Here is a 20101-nt window from a genome sequence, read left to right on the forward strand (position 1 = left end):
GTTCTGGAGAAAATGCATGTGTGTTCGATTCACTTGTGAAAGGCTTGACAGTAGATAATTTAAAATCAAATTACAGTCTGCCATTAAAACAAACCCAGAAAGTTCCATTTCACAGGACAATGCTCCTCATGCACTAAAATAAAAGCTGATTCAACTGCATGGTAATGCTCAGCCAGATCACAAAACTGTAGGGAGGTTAATTGACTTTTTAGGAAGATCCCCAGTGAATATTAAACAGACCTTGACGTTCCTAGCACCGCTGCCTGAGATCAGCACTTTACTGCCCACTATGTGCAGAGACATTTAAACAGCTCTTGCAGCCAACCACTGACACCATCATACTGAATCCTGCCTGGGAGAGCTTAGAAATGAGTCATAGGTGGGAATGATCATGTTCCTTAGAACACACTGCCAGTGTGCTTACATGAATAGCAGTGGAGAAGGAAGGAAATTAAATAAAAATTTTCAGAATTGGAAATTTTTATTGCATCATTTCATAATTAGAAATGAACACATACATATACACATGTGTATGTATACATACAACTGCATATACATGCAGGCCAAAGAAAGCACTAGGAAGCTGTTGCAACCAAAGCATGTGCCACACAATCCTAAGTAGGACATTCTGTTCATAGTAGAACATGATGTAGCTCATGGAAGTTCAAGGATGAAGCAATAAAAACTGTGTACTAGCCAGTTCAAGGTTACACAAAAACAGTAAGCTCCCTCTTGTTTAGAAGGCACTAAAATGTGATACATGAACAAAAAAAAAAAAAAAAAAAAAAAAAAAAAAAGAAAAAAAAAAGAAAAAAAAAAAGAAGTAATATCTTTAAATCTTATTAAAAAATAATGGCTATTTTACTCTGTAGGGATCTATGGAATCCTCCACTCTGAGGAAGAAAAAACACCTTCTTTTTCCCAGCTGGAAGGAGGGATTCATTTTAAGCTGGACCAGTATACATGTGATATTCCTCAGGTGGTAATTTACGTGTAGGCTGGCAAGTCTACGGGCCGCTCCCCATCAGTGTTTAACATTCAGAGCTGTGCTGTGGCACTGAGCACTGAGGCTGTGGGACATCATGGGGGCCACACCTTAGAGTGGGTCAGGCTGCTCTTTAAGGGGTCCTGGCATCATAAGGCTGAGAGACAATCCGTGCAAGGCCAGCAAGGTGCCAGTCCATGAACTCACTGCCACTATGGATATGAAATGCTGGGAAAGGGCAAAGGAGCTCCCAGCCATTACAGGCAGGCTCAGTTCCCTGCCTGGATGATGACAGACCACTCTCCCATCACAGACTCTGTTTAACAACAGATTAACTGAATTCTTTTGAGCTTTTCTTGTGCTGAAAGGACGTTGCCCAAAGCAGCTGAAAAGACAGCCCAGTATCCAATACCAGCAGCCCTTTTTGATCCGCTTTTTCTTTGACATTGCCTGGGGCACCCTCCCCCCACAGCCCTGCAATGTAAATTCACTTTTTAATGCATTTGAGTTGGATTTGTGAGGAGTGTACAGTGCCAGCCACCTAAAAGGCCAGTCAGAAGAATTGCCATCTAAAAGGCCAGCTGGCAGAGAAGTGATTTAACCTGACAAAAAAAGGTGTTGAGACTAGTTTGATTATTTTGGGGGTGGAGGGTGAGGGCAGGTGGTTGTGTTGGCACAAAGAAAGAGCTCTGGACCCAGTAGAAACAGCTCATTCAGCCAAGCACCAAAACTGGTGCCAGCTCTAGATAAACTCTGCTGCTCCTCTTGCAGTTTTTATCCAGACTTGTCCCAGTCAGCACCAGGAACTGCCAACGGGTGCATCTCATCAATAAAAACAGGCTAGAAGAGACTTGTTTCCTGTGTGTTTGCCTTGAACCAGGATGTATTTTGCACCCAGAGCCCCACTTAGCTGTGCCAGTTCCAAGAGCTGGCTTGGTATTTACATCATCCTATATGGAAACTGGAGCAGACATCAGCCTGAGCAGCAGGAGGAAACCTCTCCTCTGTTCACAAGTGCTCATTTCTGGGGTTTTGACTCACTACAGATGGTGCAGTGGGGTGTGTGGGTTGTGTGTGGGGTATGTGCTGTCCAGTGAAGTGCAGCTCTGGATGCAGCTTTCAGTGGTCACCCCCATCGCTGTGTAAACACCTGTGATGAAGCACATGGTTCACTTTCCAAGCACAAAGCTGTCTCACAGAGAGATGTATATTTCAAGAAGAGGAGAAAAAGATACATGTGGCATGTGTTTCTGAGCTAGAAAACATGAAAATTATGCCCAACAAGAAAACACAACTGAGAGGTAGCTGAGAGGGCTCTGTCCTTTCAATCTCTGTGTCTATCAACAGAAGAGGTGCTTTAAAATTGCACCCATCATTTTCTTTTGCAGAGTAATAAGCAAATAGGCTTTAGCCTGTCGCCTGCAGGGAAATGGTTTTGTAATGGAAGGAGCACTCTGAACTAAATCAACAAACAAGAGAATGGCTGTGTTTGTTTTTCCATGTACTGGAGGTGAGGGCTCAACCATGCTGGAGTTTCTTTCACATCCTCTCCACTTGATACAGGGCAGGGGACAGGCACAGACACATGAAGAGCTGCACATCTATGTGAAGGGAGCATTGGAACAAGAAAACTTTTGGTCTCTGTCTTCCCCCCACGCATGTGCCATGCCCTTCCAGTGAATAGAGTGGGAGATGTGGTCTCTCAACATGCCTGTTGCTCTCCCTCTGGCTGTATTTTTACGAATGTTTTAAGCCAGCACTTGTCACTGACATGGGAGCTGCCTGAGTGTCTCACTGCCCCTAACTACTTGCTTCCTCCCCTCAGCTCTTGTGCAATCATACTGGAGTGCATCGGTGAGTGCAGCTGGACCACAACCAACCAAGGACTACAAAAAGGATGCATTTTTTTTTAATACCGTGGTTCCCCACTCCAGTTCACTCTCTTGCACTGGGAGTGAACCTCGTGTGCCTCTTCTGGCAGTGATGCTGACTTATTGGGAGAGACACTCATGGCCCTCTGGCCTGGGGCAAGAGATGACCTGGGTTGGGAGGGCCCTGCTGGCCCCAGGGCATTCCTGCCTACCTGTGTGGGTGGCAGGAGAAAGCAGCAAGTAAACTGAATTAATCAACGAGAAGCTTCGATACTGGTGGAAGTACCTAGTTCACATGCATACATATACTTACAGAAATGCACTTTACTACAGCCAATTTCACATGAGGCAGGTATTTTTGCTTATTGATTATGAATCCAGAACCACCAGTGTAGTCTTTTCCATGCTACATACGCTTTGTTGGTATGTCTGAAGGACATGTGGCCAGCACAGGATCAGGCTAAGCATTAAGTTGGAAAAGAGAGTTACCTAACCAGACAGAGGCATTTTTGCCACATTTAAGATGCATTTCAAAGACAGACAATTATTTGGAAGTATCTTGTGTGCTTAATCAATGCACAGGAAGCATTTCCAAAGGCAAGGGCAGAAGTGAGTGTGTGCTTTAATCCTGTCTCAGACACAGCATTCCCCTTATTCATCTATTCCCAGCATTTGAACTGTTAGCTCAAAGGCAGGCCTATAGCTGGAATGAATAGCTTAAGATAGCCCTCTCCATGTCTAGGCCACTGGATGCCCATATGGGCTTATGTTTTTAATGTGTATTCCCTGTTGTCCCTCTTTTCTCCTAGCAGAAGGAGAGAGGCATTTCTGTGTGCTTCAGTGTGCCTTGTATGTGGCAGGCCAGGCAGCCCTGTGCCTGTGCAAGTGCTTGTGAGCACACGCAGCTATAGATGTGCCCATACAGACCCAGATGTGCCCAGACAGACCCACATTACTAGTCACGTTTACATCTGTCTATATGCATGCCTGTTCTGCCATGCAATCAACATATACACAAGTCTGTTGAAACAAGCCAATTTTTTTCCTCTCCTGAATTGCCAAATGCTGGAAGCCGCAGGCTAGCTATTGTGGTTACCCTGATTCCCAGGTTTCTTCTGCAGTTGGCAAGCAAGCGGCACTGCAAGTTTCCTAACAACTGGGATGAAGTTTTGTGTAAATCACCTTCTAGGCGTTAGACTTTTCCCAGCAAAAGAGGGGGGTGGGTGTTTGGAGGAGGGAGAATTGCTCTCTTTGATGTGGGGATTAGTTCACATGTCAGCATTATCCCCTTTTTTTTTAATATGATGTGATTTATAGAAGGGTGGCTATGAGAGATAGCCAAGGGGACACCCCACGTGGGGCTGACAGACACCACCTCCCAGAAAATACCTACAACTAAAGCAGCTGACATCAACAGAAAGACTCCGACTGCAAAAAAAATGAAAGCATTGTAAAAAAGCCCTGTTTTGCCTAACAAATTCTTTTTAAAAATTAGGATGTGCTGTACTGCTTATTGAGCAGAAACTGGTTTTCCCAGCAGCAGAGGGGGAATCTTTCTGTACATCCACAATAAAGAAATTATAAATACTTTTTTCCTTAAAAAAAAAAAAAGGTTGTTTTGTATTTTCCCCTTAGAGCACACATCACTAGTGAGAATGAGCATGGTTTCAAAAATTATTATGCTCACTTAAAACATATTTAGCAATGGGACTGCTCCAGTCAGAGTTTCCACATTCTCCTGCATGAATATTTTATCAGTGCTTTAGAAAAACTTCACTTCTTGGTCAAAAGTTATATGGTTGTTTTACAATCCAATCTTATGTCTATTAGTGTTGAAGGAAACTTTCCTGATGTTTTTCATGGGAACTAGATAAGGCTTTGACTTATTAGGCTAGAAGCTTTATTCAGAGTAGCTTTGCTTAGCATATCTGAATTATTTGGGCTTACTGCTTTGTGGAGCGTATGGCTGAGGAGCTGGCAAAGGAGACAGTGATAGATACAGTAAGAGATTTAACTAACTTTTGTAGTTTGCATTAGTATTTTTTCAAATTTCTGTCTGTTTTGACCCTTTTCACGTCCTCTTCTTTTTATTTTTCCAGTTGTCTTTGAATGAAACTTTGAGATATTCTAGTAAAGCCAAGTTTTATTTTGTAATTAAGAGCACAGTTTAATTTCCAGACAGATCAGCTCTTTGAGCTGATTCCCTGTGTGGCTGTTCTTGTGTTGAAGGCAGTGGGGGTGACAAGGTTGCAGCAGCCCAGACTTTAGAGGGAGCTGCTGTAAAACTCTACCCTAAATAAGCAGTTTTACCATGTTTTTACCACAGAGATACCTTGGGTGTTTCTTTAAGTCCTCTTCCACCCAAAGCCCTGCATTCACCCTTGCTGCTGCTTTGCTCGTGCTCCTTCCAGGACAGCAGAGGCAGCTCAGTGGCTGCCTGGGCACCTTACCTTGAGGGACAGACAAAAGCCAAACCACTTCTTTGCTGCAATGCTTCCAATAGTCTCCCACGATTCCTCCCGTTATTCTTTTAAGCATAAAGAAGTTATTGTGTCACCCCCCAGCAACCCATGGCTGCCACTGACAACGAAAGTGTGACGCACGGCGGGACGTGCCCCACACAGGCAGGCTTTGTACCCGGGGCGGTGCAGTAAAGTGGCCACGTTCAAGTGTGGCCTCACAGTGTGACTTCTCCCACCCCAGCCGGGGCTGCTCCATGTGCTCTGACCCAAATGCTAATCGAACTACTTAAACCCGCAGTGAAAGCACAGACAAAAGCTCCTCTGGCATCTCCCCAAGCGCAGCGCCCTGGCCCAGGGCTCCTGTGAAGCTATGCTGCAGCACGCTCACAGACCCGCCTGGCTCTGCAGAGCAGTGTGGAGAGAGGGGCAGGTTTGCCTCTCCGGTGCCTGTGCATGCCCCACCTCGGCTTGCTACTCCTCTTTTGTGCCACTGTGAAGTGACTGCAATCACAATCCTTCTCAGCAACGTGCACAGAAAAACGTCTTATGTGCACAGGCATCCTCTCCTCAAGAACAGGTAACAGCAGAGTAATTCAGAGTGATGCTTCCTTTCACCCCATCCTGATGCGGGGTTGGGGATGGTGTGTGGAGAGAGAAGGGTGACTTGGTGGACTGGAAATGATAACTGTTTCCACAGCCTGGGAAACACACTGCATATGTTTCTGGCAAACAAGGGTATTTAAGAGACATGGCACATGCTGCGCTACTTATTCTTCTTCACAAATGGCCCATTGGAGCCAAAAATCAAAACCATTTCCTGCTTATTTGTTCAAATTGTCAAAATATTTGACTGAATGAATGTCAAGCAGTGTCCTGAAGACAATACTTCATAGAAGGAAAGACAATTTGGAGATCACTGTGTTCCCCCATTTCACTGCACTTTCCAGAAATGGAAAATTCTCCTCGCTGGTCTCCTGGCTGTTGTGTGCAGGGTGGACAATGCCAGCTGACTACAGCCACAGACATCACCGACTTATCCTTTTTTCTACATATGTTTCCATTTGGGTGCTCAGACCTGTCTCCATTGTCACTGGTAGCTTGAATCTCTCCCGAAGGGTTAAAGAAGTTTTTCTTTTAAATAAAGAGACAGCACTGGCTGATTAAACCCCAGTACTTATGCATGCATTTTATAATGCTTTTGAGTGAGAAAAGTAATTCCTATATTATTCGGGCATGCTCTCATCTGGGAGAAGCAAGATTTCTCAACTCCTGTTTGGATTGAGTTGGGAATACAAATTTAAGCAAAGTTTGTTAAATGCCATATATACTAAGAAGTTAGACAAACCTTTTCAGTAGCTATGTTTGAGTGTAACTGAGACTAGAACTCAGATTTTATGATTTTGCTGGCTTACAGTTAAGAATGAAACAATGTAATATAATATAAAGAAATAATCAAACAGCCAATCAGCCAAGCAGGACAGGCTTACACTTATGAATACACTACACTTTTGAAAATTATGAGAAAAGCAGAGAATTTGAAAAACACTGTCAGTTTGGGGGCTTTTTTTTTTGTTTGTTTTTAAAAGTTATGTTGATAATGATGGAGCTTAAATCAGAACAATATGAACAGACTGCCACTTAAAACTTTACCTGGTCTTTTCATTTAAACCCACAAAAATGTAAGTACAGGCTGGAGTTCATAACAAGCTGGACCCTTCCCTTTCAAAAAAAACAAACAAACAAAAAAAAAAAAAACCCCAAAAAACAAAACAAAACAAAAAAAACCAACCAAAAACCAAAACTGAAACCAAATGCTCAGTTTGATTATCCAACTGTTTGGCACAAAGGTGCAACTGGTTTGTCTTTCTGTGGTCTGAATGAAACCCAGAGGAACATTAGGCCCTGACTGCTAGACACAGCTCCCACGCTTCCAAAAGCTGAGCATAAAAACATCCGGTGGAAGACAAGAACTCTTCCTGCAGGAGATACCTGCCCTCCCTCACATCACACTGATAGCAGGAAACTACTGTAGCTGCTGATACATCAGAAACAGCCCTTGAATATTTCTGCCTGTCGTCCAGATTTATTAAAAGATCACTTCCATTTGAGATTCTCCAAAAGCATGTGTTTTTTCTGATATGTCATATATATAAGGGTGACACAAAAGTTTCCACTTTCACAAGCTGTGTGATGAACTAAATACCTGCATCATCTAGAATTCGGTAATGGAAGGGCTGTATTTTCTTTTTGACTCCCTAGTAACAGACAGATTGTCAATGTCCAGCAAAGGCTAAAATTCTACCGGACCATAGCTGTGTACCTTGTATGCAGGCTTTGAGAAGTGATTTCCATACTTGCTGAAGCAATTAACCATTAGTGCAGCAGTTGGGATAGAGCAAGTGAGGCAATCGCGATGTGCCTTTGGTTGGAAAGCAGCTTCAGGTCTAAATGGCAGCCTTGTCAGACATTCGCCTGGTTCCACTGCTTGCATTTACAGCTCGGGAGAGAGCTCAAAGAGTGTGGAAATTCTGCAGCTAAACAGCCACCTTCTTAGCACCCTGCTCAGTGCAAAGCTTCCCTGGCACCTGATTAAGAAAACACTGCAGGGGATTCACAGGAACAGGGGCTGGGGTCAGGAGAAAGCATTAAACCTTTGCGTGTAACTTTTCATGTGACCGGGCTGGCGGGCCAGTGACTGTGGGCTCCATTGGCAGGCAGTGGCTTGTGGAGACCTGGGAATTATTATATAGGATTGGGAGAGAATGCCAGCAATGCACACAGAACCTGGGGGGAGGATGAAAAGCAAACGCCACGCAATGAATGAATTCAGAAATATGCATGCAATTTCTGAATGACTTCTTTCCCTTTGCTGAACCTGCACACCAGTTTCTGCAGCCACCAGTGAAAGCTTCACATCCCGTGGTTGAGAAGATCCGTACCAAACCCCCTCGGCTCTGCCAGCCCACATGCTGCTCCCCAGCACCTGCCGCTGCATGGGCGCAGGCCACCTATGCTGTCAGCAGCAAGAAGAGCGGCCATGAACGAGGCTCCTTGCCAAGACACCAGTGAGCCCCCTAAATGCAGCTGCCCTCAGGAGGAAAGCGGGGTGTGACTCTTCTGAATACGGCGGCTCCCACTGGTGGTGGCAATGCTGTGGGACTGTGGTGAAACCCATAGCTGAGGGCAAGGGGAGAAATACTCAGTGTTGCTGCTTCAGCAGTCTGAACCAAGCAGTGCCAGCACAACCCACTGGCTGGGGGCAGAGCTCAGCTGGTGCCACCTCCATTGTCACCATGGTGGTTGGGGGCCCACCTGTCTTGTGGCTGGCCTTCCCAGGTGGCTGCAGGCAGATGGGGTGTGCAGGCATGGGCTCTGAAAGCACACAGGAACAGTAACTTGCTGCTTCCCCACAGTGTATAATTTTGGAAAGATGGGAGGAGGGCCATCTAGAAACGGTGTCCCTGCAGCTTCTCACTTGGCATAGTAGAACCATCTTTTATTATCCTTTGGGGCTACAGCTGAAAACAAAAAATGCTTTCATTTCACTTTGGCAGCAGCTCTGGTTGTGTGTGCTCTGGCTGCTTCCTTAATTACAGTGGTTGTTGACAACTTCTGATAGAGACCCTCTCTTTGAGCAGTCCCCCCACTCCCCCACTCTTCTTGCAGTCTGAACACATAACAAACTGGGACAACGTTCTGTAAAAATAAGCTCACTGTAACTCAGTGATTCCCATGCCACAGTTATGCTCTCTTCTGTCCTCTCAGTTTGTGCTGCTGCTGTTTATTTCCTCTTTCTGGCTATAAGACATTTTATTTATTAGTGCTGGATTTCCTGTTGCCTGCAGCTGCCCGTTCTTTACTCTCCCCAGTGCATTTTGCCATGAGAGGCTGTCTGTAGGTTTGTTGTCCCACTGACTGAGGTACTCTCGTCAAGTTTGGTTGGTGGTTGTATTAAACAACACTTGACAAAGAAGGGGCTTCCATGGCAGCCTGGGCATACAAACCATCCCCTCCCTAAAATAAACCAAAGGTTGGCATGGTAAGCTCTCAGAGGCAGAGGAGGGGTCCCTTTTTTATGACTTACTGATGTAGAGATTATGCTTTTTCAGATGGCAGGAACACTTCTTGTTTTGCTTGCACACACTGCACCACACAGGGGAGGTCAGATCTTGGACATGTCTGCAGGCCTGACTGCCAAGGGGTTAGAGATTTGCAATTATTTATATTTCGGACTGTGGGCCACATCATGGTAGAAACATAATGCAGACTTTACACATGTGAGCTTCATGAGTGACTTCCCTGATCTTTTGTGGGCATTCAACATCTTTATAGTAAACAGAAAAATTGCTTTTACCAAAAGTGAGATCATGAAGTGGAAAAAAATGTTTTGCTGCTTTGAACATGATTTCCCTGCTGGAAGGAAGAAGGTGGCAAAAGCTCTTTATGCTCTGTGTATTACCAGCAAGGCCAGCTGGAAAAGCTCACTCATCAACACTGGGGAGAAGTGCTTCATTTAAATTCTCTGTTGTCCAATAGCTATCTGGTATTATTTCAAATGGCAGAGAATAAGTATGAAGCAGCATCTAATAGTAATATTCTCTTTGTTGTGTTTTGTGTGTAAGGTGCTGCCCTAATTTTATCATCTTTCTGTCTGTTTGGAAGGAATTTGACCTGAAAACTGAATAATGAGAGTTAGGGGTGAAGAGAACCCCAAGGCATGGAGGTGTGTTTTACGGTGGTGCAGCCGTGGTCCTATCAGGATGTGATCTTTTCAGCTGTTGTTCATGGTGGGCAGTTGCTGGCAGAGAAGCTCTGCAGGTGCAGCACCATTTAGACACTTCTTCCTTTGTGTCAGATGTTCGAGAGCTGCCCATGGCCATTAAATAGGGAACAGTCCTCTGACATCTTCCAGGTAAAATGGAAATGGGAGATCCTGAGCATTTGAATTATGAAAGATCCCAGTGTGTTACCTGCAAGCGAGTGTTTTAACCCCAGTGTCCTGGCCAAATTCCAGCTCTGCTAATTACATCCTGCCTATGTGAAAATTCCCCTGCATTTGTACACTGCTTTCTTCCTCGCTTGTTTTCAGCAGCTGTGTGGAGTTGCCAGGTGCGGCAAAGTGCTTGCCATGTTCCACCTCAGGCCTGGCTGCCTTTCAGCAGGGAATGAAATGAGCACTGTGTACAGCATTTGCACTGAGTCTGGATCCTCTGCAGGGAAGGGTGCTAGAGAAGCAGCCTACCCAAGGACCAATGCTGGAGCCTTGTCACAAAAGGCAACAGCATTAAGAGGCCAAAGGTTCTGATGCTGGGGTACATTGTAAGGTCACGGGAGAGACAGGAGGACTGATTTTCATCCCAGTGTCTCTCATCTACAAGGGCTGGAATAGCTGGTACATACTGATCTGTTTTTGGTAGCTGACTGACTTCAGGTTTGTTTGCACAGTACGAGAAGCTCTTCTGCTTACAGTGGTCACTGTCAATATACATCCAGCTTTGCATGTCTGGTTATCTATCAGTGTGAACAAGGGAAGCTAAGGGGAAAATAATTTAAGAGTTTTAAATCTATAGATTTGTTTCCTTGTCTTCATCTCATGCACATTGCTTTTTGCTTGGCCCTGTTGGGAACAATTCTCTTCAACTAACCATTAATCTCTCTGGTAAAAATCTCACTCATACCACTGGAGAAGAACTGGCTGATGGATTATCCCTCTCTTCTGAAGAGGTGAAAGAGGTGGCTGCAGCTGCAGTTACAGCATGCTAATAATAAGAAGCAGTAAGAAATGCAGATCACATAGAGAAGGATAATGAAATTACATCTAGTCAATACAGGAGTGACTTATTGGCTCATCTGTCCAATTTTCTTGTCAGCGAAGCTCTCTTGTTGATGATGGTATTTTTACCACAGTTCTGCCCGAATATGATATGGAAGTACATACAAACATGTTTGAGGTTGCTCCCAACAGAACACCAACTTCACTGGCAGCAATGGAGGCAGAATATGCCCGAGGCAGATAGAGCAATGACTTGATTTTTTTTCCCCCAACCTCACACCCCTCTTTGATCTTTTCAACATCTTAATTCCATGGGACAGCAGTTGTGAGCAAGGGGGAAAACCCAAGGTTGTGTCAAGGTGTGATGCCAGCATGTTTTCACTATATCTTAGGGAGGGAAGTAGAGCAAGTCTTGGAAAGGGAGGGAATGAGTGTTGTTTGTGGTGTAGGAATGTGTGTTGTTTTTTGGTGTAAGACAGAAAGCTGGGACTCAAAGACCCAGGTTCTGTTACCACGCTGCCCCTGTGACCTCAGCAAAGCACAACTATTTTAGTCTCATTAGCCCTCTCTTTAAACTGTACTTGCTTCATGGGGATGAGAAGAAGGGGATTAAGCTTTAATTCACTGATGTTTGTAAAACATTTTAAAACTTGATGGAAATTTCCCAGGTAGTGCAGAGAGCATTGAAAAGCTTATCTCCCTCTCCAACTGCAAACAGCTCTGCAATATGACAGAAATGAGTGAAAACTGCTTGCATTCTGGTGTTTATAATAATGAAACCCTCTAGCTTCCCCTCTCAGTCCTTCCTTTTTTTTTTTTTTTTTTTTTTTTTAAATAGGGAGAGACAGCAATGAGAAATTTTAGTCTAAACAGAGTGCAGTTGCTCCTTGGAGACTTGAATGCATCTCAGTGGAATTTTCCCTGCCTTCAGTCTATTGTACTTCTTAAAGGTCCTGGAACCAGGCATGTGACTGTAAGAGCAAAAAACACTTCTCTGTCTGAGTGCTCTACCAAATATTTACAAGATACTCAGATAAATGGCTACAAGCAAGTTCGGCAGGGTTTGAGTGGCTGGTAGTGCAGCACTGTCAAAAAGAAAATCTAAATCTTAGCTAAAACAAAATTAAAATTACATGTTACAAAGGTCTCCTCAAAGTACAAAACTGGTAACACTGAAGCTGGAAAATTGCTCTTCCCCAGGGTGAAATGTATTACTTTTAGAAGTAGCTTATTGAAATGCAGTAGCTTCCTTGTTGTGATAGGAACTTCCTTGTTACAGGAGAGCCCAAAGCTGTGTGAGCAAGTGTGCAAGCAGAGAGCTGCAGAGCTGGCTCCTCCATGCCATCCTGTCTGGTGGCTGGGAGTGATGCAACATCAGCTTCCATATCTCTAGCACTGCCAGCCTTAGCAGTGTGCAGTACTTTTTAGTAGGGGCCACGTACTTCCAGGAACTCTCTCATCACCCCCAGATTGCCCAGCAAACAGCAGATGGCAACCTGCCTGCCTGGCTGCCCCAGGTGGCCTCACTGCAGCTCATTTCCTTGCTGGGTTACCTACAGCCATTTTGGCAGTACTTCAGACCTCTCATATTTCTGTACAGGTTACTCTGCTTCTCAAGAGTGTGCTCAGGGAGGCTTTCCCTGTGATGGCAGAGGACAGAACCAGCCTCTCGGGCCAATGGTGACTGCAGCGGCAGCTGGCACTAACTGAACCCATGGCTTTCCTATAGGCTGAACAGCCAGGAACAGATCCTGATCACAGCCAGCGATGCTTTTAGTGGCCTTGAGCAAGTCATACATTCTCTAAGTCTGTAAGGTGAGTAAACAGTTCTGTGGTTTGCAGTCATGTTGTGAATACTTCAAAAGTGCTTTGAAGACAGAGAAAGCTGAGCAGCTGTAATACACATCGATCTTCCCACCGTTTAGATTGCTACCTGATCTCCTAACATTCTGAACAGTCTGAGCCCCGCTATTTGTAACTCTTACATCATCTCTGATGATTTCCAAGTGAGTTACAGGAGTAAGTACTTACTGTACTATTGCTTTGTAATCAAGCCACTGAGTGGGCTTATCATTCTCTTAAAAAAAACCAGTGAACATTTCACTGTATTTTGGGCTGTGGACACTCCTGTGCTTGGCCATTGATTCCTCCAAATTGATGAGGTGGTGAGGTGAAATAGGAAGGCACATGTGGCCTACGCTTCTTCAGTACCATGTATGTTGTTCAGAGGCTTTTATTATTAAGTCACTTAAATGAACCTAAACAAAAGACAGGCTTTTCATAAGTTCAGAGTTAATTATGGCCCCACATATACAAAGAAGAGCACTTGGTTTTAAAGTTAGTCTTTGAAGAGAAGGAAAAAGAAGAATGTTCACTCTCTGCTTCACCAGAGATTTGAAAACAAATGTCATCATTCATTCAAGTCTTTGGGGAGGTTTCATTTGTCCTTTCTATAGATTTGATGTATTTCCTGAAGTCTCACCAGTAGTGCTGGGTAAAGCAGCATCATGTAAAGTATCTTTCAAGGCAGTGTTCCTCACTCGTATGGGCTGCAGGGCAGGATTGGTTCCTTCCCAAACTAAATTATTTTCATCCTTTTGGTCTGAAAGACACAATAAAGACAAGACACCTCAATCACAATATTTCTGAATGAGACTGCAAAGCTGCCATTTCCTCCAGCAAAAAAACACTTGGAAACCCATTTAATACACAAAACAAATCAAGGTAATAAGTTCACTATGAACTAATGGTACAGATCTGCTGAAAATGGATTGACATGCATGTAATGATCCTCTTTTTTCTGCCTGTCTGGTTGTTCTTCTAGTTACCACTGTCCAAACTCTCCTTCTCATTCTGGCTGGTAAACTTTCTGATGTGCTCTAGAGCCTTTAGACTAGTTGAGGCCCTTTTACCATTCTTTGCCAGAGCTCTTCTAAGGCTAGCATGTATTTGCTGAGAATACTGTACTTGCTAGAGTACTTTGCACCACCCTAATTTTCCAAAACTGATTTTTGGTAGCCAGTACCTACGAACAGAGAATGGGATGTGCAAGAAGATGGACATTCTCTACTACAGCTCATGTTCGACAGTTCAAACACATTTTCTAAAGTTAAACAGAGCACAGCTTATAGCAATATATTTTCTAACTAATAGCAAATATATTTTCTAACTAATAGCAAATTGACTTGGATTCAAAGAGAATATTATGGCTCCACTTTACATGCTTTATTAATACCTAGGCTGAGATGAGAGCCTGCTTCCAACCAGTATTAACTGCTCCTCTTCTAGTCTTAGTCCTCTGTCAATGACGGACTATAAAGTGCTTTGAGATGAAGCTCTCTTTGTAAATAAAGGATATTATATAACTGTGATTAGACACTTTATGTAGAAAACAGACTGTTGTTTGTGAGAGGAAATATTTAAAACCGAAATGAAAGCCTTCCTGAGCAACCTGCAAGGTGATGAACACAAACTGAAGAAACAGTTACCAGGACCAAAATATTGAAGGTACTAAGCATCAGTCAGATCATGCCATGTCCTCAGGTTTGCTGCTATTAACTGTGTTGCAAGGGATCTCAGGCCTACTCAAATATGTATTTCTTTGCCAGTCTCTGCAGCTGACCCACTGAGACAAACTCCATCATAGCACAGAGAGCCTTCAGGTGCCTGAAGGACTCTGCAGAATAGCCAGCTCATACCTGGACTGATTCCTACTGTGCTGTACCAAAGCTTTGAAGAAAGTCAATAAACCTGAAAGGAAGAAAGTAAAAGGCAGGATATTTCACCATAACAAGCCATGATTAACAGGGGTGATATTGTAGAAGAAACACAAGGCTTATTACACAGGTTGTCAAAGTAAGCTGTGTCTCAGTTTTCCTCTTGCTCTTTAGCCCTGTTTGTTACTTATATGAAAAAGCAACTACACTAGAAAAGAGTTGCTCATACAGCTATCCTGGTATAACCATACTGACAATGATGATAACTCTAATTTTCCATATTCCTCAAGGGAAATATGCTACACTGAAAAAAGCACCTCTAAGACTGTTTAAAATAGCTTTGGTATTTACTGCAAGGCACCTACAGCGTTACCCAACTGTACTTAATGTTAATACAGAGCTGACCTGACAACCCAAAAAATGTACAGGAAGTCCTTCTGTGAATTTACTGGGAGAGAATAAGTGAAGTTGTCTATACTCCATCTAGCTTTGGGAGAGGGCTGACAGAAAATGTATCTGAGAACTTATTTCAATAAAAAGATAGGAAAGAGTAAGCAAGCAATTCTTTCCAAAGAAACAGCTCATAGTGAGCCTCTGAGAAGTCTATATTCTCATACTATTAAAACAAACAAACAAACAAACAAACAAATCAAGAAGAGTCCAGACATTCCATAGTCATGATATACTAGGCTTATGAATATTGTCATTCTTAGTGTATAAAAGATAATGAAAAATAGTTTTGTAGTGTCATATTAGCCAACTACATTTTTGAGTTTTAGATAGCCCAGTAACTGTGCATTTTCAATATGCTGTCTCTTTTTGCTTACTTGTTTGTTTCTGTTAAACCATGATGTTTAAAACAAATCACAGGTTTAACACCACTGCTTTTTGAACAGCATCACTCAGGAATTCCAGGCCAAATGAGTCTCAGGTTTTGTAAAGTGGATGACCATAGTTTTTAACTACAAGAACACCATAGCTTTTATCTAGTTTTCAGTAAGGTCCATTTTCTACCAAACAGGGTTTGTATAGGAAGCCATGTATGATACCATTCATCCATAATCACAAATTATAAAACATAACACAGGGTTTTTTCTAGAATAACTGCTGGTTACTAACAGGTGCTGAACAGTTCCCGTTGATTTTGTGTGGAATAGCAATACCCAGTTGGATCTGCACCTCAAGCAGGCCTATGTGCTACATAAACCTGCTTAGATTTCTACATAGGATCTGATTTGATCTTTTGTTATCTTCTCCAAGTGATTCAACTTGGAAAACTGGCCTGATTATATCATTATAAGTAAGGCCATGTAACCCTTTCATGGGGCTAGAAGCCATTGCAAAGTTATTTGTACTGAATGTATGCAAATCAGCTTCAGCTTGAGGTAGTCTGGGAGAAATCTGGGGGGATTTCCCTGCTTTATGTAATCATTGCTGCTTCTTAGCTTCCTCTATTCACATAGACAGGAGACATAGGCTTGACATTGCTTGGTAGTTTCTCAAACTCAATTTGAAAGCAAATGTAATGTGCTAATGGCCCCTACAACAGTCCGGTGGCTTTCAGTAAATCCTCAGATGCTGCTGCAATGACATCTGGAATGAAGGAGGCCTAAAGGAGCAGTAGGGGAATGACGTCAGAGAATTCATTTGCTGGCATACTTTGATAATGGTCAGCAGCTAGGAGGATCTGTGTGTTATCCCTCAGCTCTAACTCTGGCCTAGCCAGAGCCCTGATTTCTCAATTCTCAATCCACACAGAGGGATGCACCTCCTATGTGGTGAGCACTGCCAGTTCACTCTCCAGAGTGTGGGGCACTTCCGAGGCCCCTGCACACCAGACTGCGAGCACACAGAGCTGGCTGCCCTCACCTCCCCATGTGGAGGTGAGGAACAACACTCATCTTACCATCTGCTCAGGTGTCTCCAGTCCCACCAAAGATATTCACTGAAATGACAGACTGGACAGGTAGAAGGGTCAAGGCAAGTAAGAGAAATCTCTTAGCAGCCCACAGAGAGTTCTCACACCCAGGTAAGCCTGCTCAGAGCTCTACTGAGTATCACTCCCCACAATGTGTATCATGCTGTACACATTGTGGTGTTATGATTCCAAACTGGAAGATTTATAATTCAGCAACTATACAGATTCTGAGAAACACACTTACTGAAAACCACTAAGCTAAGGGAAATACGACAGGTGAAGTAAGCCTGGTGGCACTGAGGAGGAAGGAAATCTCCCTGCAGTGTGCTGATAAGAGTGTGCTTGATATATACAGTGTTCAATCTGCACAATCTGCAACTGGGAAAACACAGGCTAGCTGAAGGAAATTCAGCTCGGGGGCCCTAGGGACTGAATTAGTCTGTTAAAATGCTTTGTGGGTTTTATTTATCACTACTTAATTAGGATGCTTGACCAACACACTGGAAAGATAGTAACTGTTAAATATTCAACAAGCTGACCTTCCAGTTACAATATTGCAATTCTGAATAAAGTTCATGGAAAGTTTGTCCTTCTTAGGTACTCCAACAAAGCCAAAGGGAACTAGACTGGACCAAAAAAAAAAAAAAAGTAAGAAAAAGTAGGGCAGTACTGTGGAGACCTGCTTAAAAATCCAAGTCTTGCTATGGGCTCATTGAATGATCTCAGACAAGTTGTTTCCTGCCCTGTGCTTCAATTTTTCCCATCTGTAAAAAGAGTACAACAATGTTGATCTTCCTTGTAAATCACTGAGATGAATGGCTAAAAAGGCAGTCATATATTATATATTATTAATTACTTATTATTTCTGAGGAAGAAAAAGCAAAGAGAAGAAGTCATCAATCTTTCAGGGTTTTCTCAATCCTCATAAGAAAAAAAGAGCACAAGGGAATGTGAATTTCGCACAACAGAAACTTTTGGCAAATTACCTTTAAGAAGAAATAGTGGGTACACAATTAAAAGAAAGTTTAAAGTGAGCAGACACTCAGGAAAACACTCCAGATGGTGAAACGAGTTAGGCTGCAGAGCAGGCTCCCACAGGAAGAGATGAAACCCCCATTGTTTAAGACATGTGAAACTGAATTCCTCAAAGTGCTGGTATATATAATACAAGGAGTCATTCTACACTGTCTCAAAGTACAGTGGCACTGTGATGACCTAAGAGAACTGCACCTTCCATTTCTTCAATTTTAAGAGAGAAATGACTCTCTCTGACTGTGGAGAGCTGTACACTCATTTATCAATATAGTACCTGAGGAACATCTGCTGGGGAATAACTACACTGTTTTTGCAGGAGATGGATTCATCAGCCCTTAACAGATCGTTCACATTCCTAATTCTGATGTCTGAACTTTGTATTCAAAGAGGGGAAAGAAAGCCCCCCATTCTCTGGGAATAACAATGTGTATGCTACTATTTATTTCCTTTATTACAATCTAAAGAGAAACTGGGTGGCTTGATTTTTACAGGCAGTGGTTTGCTGAAGAAATATCATTATTTTAATGGGAACCAAATCAGCAATCATTACATAAATGGCATTATGAGACATGGAACTAATGCTGAAATGGTAAATGCTTGGGTGAAACTCATCAAGATGGGAACTGACAGCAGCATGCTGGAACGTTGGGGTTTCTCCACACTCAAGATACTACTGTAAACATTCCCCAGTGCTGTTAACGCTAGTTCAGCTCCTCTGAAGGTAGCTCTGGAGGGCATCTGACTACTTCTGTTGTTACTGGCTTAAAATCTTAAACCATCTCTGAAATCCAAATTCAGAACTTTGGGCCGGTTTTATTGATAGAACTTGGTGAACTGGTTGGAGTGGGTAGAGCAAGAAAACTTTTTAAAAGGAGCTGGAATTAGAGTTTTAATATCTTCATTTCCTCTTGGTCTCATACCTGCTGGTACACAAAAACATGCTGTGAATTGATTCAGTTGGCAGACGAGCACTAGTGATCCTGTTTTACTCTATTCACTTGGGCAGGACAGCCATGGAGTGCTCCTGATCCCTTCTCAGCTCCTTGGGCAGGAGAGCTGGTGCCAGGCAGCAGCTGGTTGCAGGATGTGCAACCCAGCATGCCTTGCCTGCTGCCTCCACTGAGGAGGGCTGGCACTGCCTGTGCTTCCCCCCGCCCCGTTCCTGGCCAGAGACTCAGCAATTTCCTCAGGAATGAATCACGAACAAAAAACCAAACAACAGCTATTTAAGAAGGTTTCGTCTCCCTCTGGAACTGTCCTGAGCAGTATCATATTCCTGACAGTTTATTCTTCAAGAATTTAGTCATCTAAGGTTACAGTGACTCATGTGATGAACCTTCTGCCCATTTCCTGGAAAGAGTCTTGCATGGTCCTCTACACCTCCTGCCATTTTCCTTGAGGGTCTCAGTTCTAACTTCATTTTCATATAGTTCAGCTTTCCTCCAATTTTGGGGTGGAGGAAGAAGGCAAAAACATCTTGAGTGTACTCAAATTTACAGTGTAACCAGAAAGCAGTGTGGTGAAAGAAACATTTGGAAAATAAAGACGGATACTGAACCAGAGAATCTCTTTTGGAAGTAGTTTCCTCTTGGGCTGAAATCTGGTTAGAAGAAAAGGAGCTGCTGTATAAAGTGCTGTGTGGTCCAATATGATCATGAATTTACCAGGGCTGTACCCTGTAAAATGAAAATGAAAAATATTTGAGGGCTCTCTCATATCATTGCTTGGGTAGGTGTGACTCACCCTGGGCAAATGCCACTGATGACAAGCACCCTGACACAAAATATTGAATGAATTGTGCTGGATGTGTACCAAAGTAGCCATTTCACATACTTGGGCCAATCTGAGAGAGACTTCTGTGCAGAAAACAACTGCTTCCTTTCCCTGATGGAAATTCAAAAGCTGCTCACAAACAGCTTGAAGGATCTTTCAGCAAACTCTGATCTAAGTGGGGTTGTGCTATGCCTACAGCAGACAGCTGCCTGGACATCAGCGATGCCCAGACCATCCCTTATAACCCATACAGAAGTGATACTGCTGCATGCTTATATTACAGCTAAAGCAGGGAGTGGGGGTTTAGTGCTCCTGTTAAAATATCCAGAAACATGTGAGAGTGTGAGCGCATCAACTTCATTTCCAAAGTGTGAAACAGCTCAGCAGCAGTGCCAGTGCACATGATAGATCAACTCCTTCTACCCCTAAGCTGACAGAGAAAGCATCCTGACTTACACTAACTTGCAGCAGAGATAGTTAAGGAATTTGCAGATCTGTCTGACAGGACCAACATGTCCAGTGTTCTTACAGGATGATTTCCGTGCTCAGTTATACCAGTGTAACTGGT

General features: G+C 43.3%; 1 protein-coding gene across 3 annotated transcripts in view; it reads right to left on the reverse strand.

Moving 5' to 3' along the window:
* Positions 1-7129: 7129 nt before the first annotated feature.
* Positions 7130-20101, reverse strand: part of RAD51B (RAD51 paralog B) — a 367919-nt gene continuing 354947 nt past the window's right edge. For all 3 annotated transcript variants that reach the window (XM_038138921.1, XM_038138920.1, XM_038138919.1), the window contains one exon: positions 7130-13693. In XM_038138921.1, the coding sequence (XP_037994849.1) occupies positions 13542-13693 (152 nt within the window). In that variant the 3' untranslated portion in view covers positions 7130-13541. The remainder of the gene's footprint in view (positions 13694-20101) is intronic.

This window comes from Motacilla alba, chromosome 5 (genome assembly GCF_015832195.1).
Source record: "Motacilla alba alba isolate MOTALB_02 chromosome 5, Motacilla_alba_V1.0_pri, whole genome shotgun sequence".
In the NCBI taxonomy this organism is placed as follows: Eukaryota; Metazoa; Chordata; class Aves; order Passeriformes; family Motacillidae; genus Motacilla; species Motacilla alba.